This window comes from Penaeus chinensis, chromosome 17 (genome assembly GCF_019202785.1).
Source record: "Penaeus chinensis breed Huanghai No. 1 chromosome 17, ASM1920278v2, whole genome shotgun sequence".
Taxonomy (NCBI): Eukaryota; Metazoa; Arthropoda; class Malacostraca; order Decapoda; family Penaeidae; genus Penaeus; species Penaeus chinensis.
The window spans coordinates 13,343,791-13,348,790 of NC_061835.1; the positions used below are offsets into that span (position 1 = coordinate 13,343,791).

The following is a 5,000-nucleotide window of genomic DNA, read 5'->3' on the forward strand; positions in this document are numbered from 1 at the left end:
CTCACTTATCACCTCCCCCTCCTTCCCTCTCTCCCTCAGTTCGCAATGACATCATCGGCATCATGCTCAACCGGCGCTTCGTGGAGGAACTTTTCAAGCCTCAGGAGCTCTACACGCGCACCGCCCTCCGTGAGGTTTTCGACCGTCTTGCGCATGCGTCGATTATGCGGCTCAACACTCCCAGTATGGATAAGGTGGGTGTCGGGAGAGGGGTGTGGGTGGGGGTGAGGGGTGAGGAGAGGGGTGTGGGTGAGGGTGGGGGGAGGGGTGTGGGTGAGGGGTGGGGGGAGGGGTGGGGGTTGTGTGTGTGTGTGTGTGTTTGTGTGTGTGTGTGTGTGTGTGTGTGTGTGTGTGTGTGTGTGTGTGTGTAAGTGTGTGTGTGTGTGTGTGTGTAAGTGTGTGTGTGTGTGCGTGCTTGCTTATGTTTATGTGTGTATTACCTCTTATTCGTAATACCTTTATCATTCATAAGGTACGTTCATATATGTAGTATATGTTGTTGTCTTATTTATGCATATTCTTCCAGTCAATACTCAGTAGTGTGTGTGAGTCTGAATGTACTAAGGGAGATTTTGTGTGTGAGTGTGAAGCTTAACAATACTGATGTGGATAAGATGCTTTGAGTTTACTAAATGAATTCATGTCTTCCCCCTTCTTATTCCCTCTCCTCTCCTTTCTTCTCTATCTCCTTCTACTTTCGCTCCTCTTCATCTCCCCTTCCCTCTCTCATTTCCTACCGGTTCTCTTTCTCTTACCTCCCTTATTCCTATTCTCCTCTTGTCTCTCCCTTCTGCCTCTCTCACCTCTCTCCCTCTTCCATGTCCTCGCTCTCCCTCCCCTTTCTTTCTCTTCCTCTACCCTTCTCACTTCCCTCCCTTTTCCCTTCTCTCTGCTTTTCTTCTTTCTCCCTTCCCTTATTCCCATTTTTCTCCCTGTCCCCCTTTCCCTCCCTCCCTCACCTCTTGGACAACCTCCCTTCTCTCTCCGCCTCCTCCCTCCCTTCCCCCCTCCCACCTTCCCTCATCTCCTTCCCTTTTCTCTTCCTCCCTCCTTCCTTCTATCATCTTAATAATATCCTCTCCCTCTCCTTCCTCCCCTTCTCTTCTCCCTTCCTCCCTTACCTTCGCCTCCTTTCCTTTCCCCTCCCACCTTCCCTCATCTTTCTCACCTCCTTCCATTCTCCCTCACTTTCCTCCTTCCCTCGTCCCTTCCTCCTTCCTCCCTCACCTCCCTTCATCCTAATCTTCTCCCACCCCTCACCTCCCTCCTTCCCCCCTCTTATTCTTTCTCTCTCCCTCTTCCTCCCCTCCTCCCTCACCCCCTTCCAATCTCCCTCCTTCCCTCCTTCCTCCCCTCCTCCCTCACCCCCTTCCAATCTCCCTCATCCCCTCTTCCCCCCTCTTTCCTCCCCTCCTCCCTCACCCCCTTCCAATCTCCCTCCTTCCTCCCCTCCTCCCTCACCCCCTTCCAATCTCCCTCTTTCCTCCCCTCCTCCTTCACTCCCTTCCAATCTCCCTCCTTCCCCCCTCTTTCCTCCCCTCCTCCCACACCCCTTTCCAATCTCACTCCTTCCCCCCTTCTTCCTCCCCTCCTCCCTCACCCCCTTCCAATCTCACTCCTTCCCCCCTCTTTCCTCCCCTCCTCCCTCACCCCCCTTCCAATCTCCCTCCTTCCCTTCTTCCCCCTCTTTCCTCCCCTCCTCGCTCACTCCCCTTCCAATCTCCCTCCTCCCCCCTCCTCCCTCACCCCCTTCCAATCTCCCTCATCCCCCCCTTCCCCCCTCTTTGCTCCACTCATCCCTCACCCCCTTCCAATCTCCCTCCTTCCCCCCCTTCCAATCTCCCTCCTTCCCCCCCTTCCAATCTCCCTCCTTCCCCCTTCTCCCTCACCCTCCTTCCAATCTCCCTCCTTCCTCCCCTCCTTCCAATCTCCCTCCTTCCCCCCTCCTCCCTCACCCTCCTTCCAATCTCCCTCCTTCCTCCCCTCCTCCCTCCCCTCCTTCCAATCTCCCTCCTTCCCCCCTCCTCCCTCACCCTCCTTCCAATCTCCCTCCTTCCTCCCCTTCTTCCAATCTCCCTCCTTCCCCCCTCCTTCCTCCCCTCCCTCCCTCCCCCCTCCTTCCAATCTCCCTCCTTCCCCCCTCCTCCCTCACACCCTTCCAATCTCCCTCCTTCCCTCCTTCCTCCCCTCCTCCCTCACCCCCTTCCAATCTCCCTCCTTCCCTCCTTTCTCCCTCTTTCCTCACCTCCCTCCTCCCTCACCCCCTTCCAATCTCCCTCCTTCCTCCCCTCCTTCCCCCCTCCTTCCAATCTCCCTCCTTCCCCTCCCCCTTTCCCCCAACAGCTCTACGACCTGATGGTGATGGCGATGAAGCACCAGGTCCTCCTCGCCCCCCACCCGCGCGACCTGCTCCTCCTCACCCTCAACCACTTGGACGCCCTCAGGGGGTTTGCCACGTCCACATCCGTCCTCGCCCAGGTGGAAGGGACGCTGCTCCTCTTCACGCAGGTGGGGTGGGGCTTGTAGGTGGGGGTGGGGCTTGTATGGGGGGTGGGGCTTACAGGTGGGGTGGGGCTTACAGGTGGACGGGGCTTGAGTTTGGCCGGAGGGGGCGTGGCTTGACTTTAGGGGGAAGCCTGTGGGGAGGGAGTTGCATGGGGGGTACGGGTTGAGGGCGGTGATGACAATAATAATAGTTTTAATGAAAATAGGTAATTAAAATAACGAGATTAGAGAATGATGATGATAATAACGAGAATAGGTGATGATAATGATAATAACGAGAATACATAATGTTAATGATAATAACGAGATTAGAAAATACAATGATAATAATGAGAGTAGATAGTGATGATAATAATAATTAGAATAACCGACAGTAATGATAATAAGGACGAAAATAATAGTCTGATAATTGCTATAATGATAATGATAACAATAATGGTTATAATGATAATACTAATAACTACAAATATATACATTAATGAAAATGATGGTAAAGATACTACTACTAGTAGTAGTAGTAGCAGCATCAGCAACAGTAGTAGTAATAATAATAATAATGATACTGATAATAATAATAGCTCTAACACTGTACCTTATTTCGTTCCCTCTGCTCTTCCCCTGCCCTTGCACCCAACCCCCTCCTCCCCCTCTTCCCTAAACTCATTTCCTTCCTCCCTCTCTCCCTCCTCCCTATACTCCTTCTCTTCCTCCCTAAACTCCCCCCCCCCCTTCCCTGCTCCCTAAACTTCTCCCCCCTTCCTCCCTCCCTCCTCCTTTTCCCTAAACCCTCTCCCTTTTCCCTAACCCCCTCCCGTTTCCCTAAATTCCTCCCCCTTTTCCCTAAACTCCTCTCCTTTTTCCCTAAACCCCTCCCCCTTTTCCCTAAACCTCTTCCCCTTTTCCCTAAACCCTCCCCCTTTTCCCTAAACCCCTCCCCCTTTTCCCTAAACTCCTCCCCCTTTTCCCTAAACTCCTCCCCCTTTTCCCTAAACCCCTCCCCCTTTTCCCTAAACTCCTCCCCTTTTCCCTAAACCCCTCCCCCTTTTCCCTAAACCTCTTCCCCTTTTCCCTAAACCCTCCCCCTTTTCCCTAAACCTCCTGCCCCTTTTCCCTACACCCCTCCCCCTTTTCCCTAAACCCCTCCCCCTTTTCCCTAAACCTCTTCCCCTTTTCCCTAAACCCCTCCCCCTTTTCCCTAAACTCCTCCCCCCCCCCCCCACGCCCAAACAGACCTACGGCAAAATGCACATGGGAGAGCTCGCGAGCATCCGCCACGCCCTCCTGGGTTTCGTGCAGGACCTTCGCATCCGCGTGTCGCTCTTCCTGAAGGAGAACCAGCAGAATCCTTCGGGCGCCTTCGTCATCGACACCGACGGGGCTGTGCCGTTTGGTGAGGGATTGGAGGTTGAAGTGGTTGTTGCTGCTGTCATGGTCATCGTCGTCATTGACATGTTCATCATCGTTTGTATCGTTATTATCATTATCATCAGTTATATTCATCACCATTGCCATTGTCATCACTAGTAACATCATCATCATCATCATCATCATCATCACCATCATCATCACCATCACCAGCATCATCATCATCACCATCATCATCATCATCATCATCATCATCATCATCATCATAGTCATCATCATCATCATCATCACCATCATCATCATCATCATCACCATCATCATCATCACCATCATCATCACCATCACCAGCATCATCATCATCACCATCATCATCATCATCACCATCATCATCATCATCATCATCATCATCATCACCATCATCATCATAGTCATCATCATCATCATCATCACCATCATCATAATCATCATCATCATCATCATCACCATCAGTTCAATGTACAGGAAGTATTTTTCCAAAACTCCTCATATAAACAATCTTGGTCCTCGAAGACAGATATCCTCCACGAAAGAACAGGATGATGGAGCTAATCACAAAGAAGAGAATATACTAACCTGCGAGGTGTACTGTTTGTTATAGCGGACTAGAATTCCCGGTATTATTGGAAATGAAGCCTAGCACCTTAAATACAGAATCTTAGCTTGCCGAGTAGTAGAACACATTATTCTATGAAAGCTTTCTTCTATATTATTTTCTTCGGCGATAATAACGGTAATAAGGAAGGTGTACAATCCAGGAAAAGCAGAAACCTCACGCCCCCAACGCCGCGAGAAAATGACAAAAAGTCGTTGAAAGCGACGGAAAATCGGACGGATTTGTACTGCATGACGTAAGCGAGGGAAATCAAATGAGCCAATTAGAGTTGCGCTTTAACGTGACGTGACCATAGACACTGACGTCCAGTGTAAGACACCAGAAAAGACAGACACCAGTTTATCATCAGATGTCTGATAATAAGGAACGGCGAGTGCGATCACGATTCCCGCCAACAACGACATGGAAGACCCCTAGATAATGCTTGAGGTTAGGTGTAGGTAAAACTGTTTTTCAGTCTCTCTCCTGCCGAAACATA

General features: G+C 50.9%; 1 protein-coding gene across 1 annotated transcript in view; it reads left to right on the top strand.

Annotated features, from left to right (window-relative positions):
- The window catches only part of LOC125034139 (protein OSCP1-like), a 22,446-nt gene that overhangs the window by 13,140 nt on the left and 4,306 nt on the right, over positions 1 to 5,000 (top strand). The window contains exons 3-5 of the mRNA XM_047625806.1: positions 40 to 194; positions 2,344 to 2,508; positions 3,736 to 3,895. Coding sequence (XP_047481762.1) covers positions 40 to 194; positions 2,344 to 2,508; positions 3,736 to 3,895 — 480 coding nt within the window. The remainder of the gene's footprint in view (positions 1 to 39; positions 195 to 2,343; positions 2,509 to 3,735; positions 3,896 to 5,000) is intronic.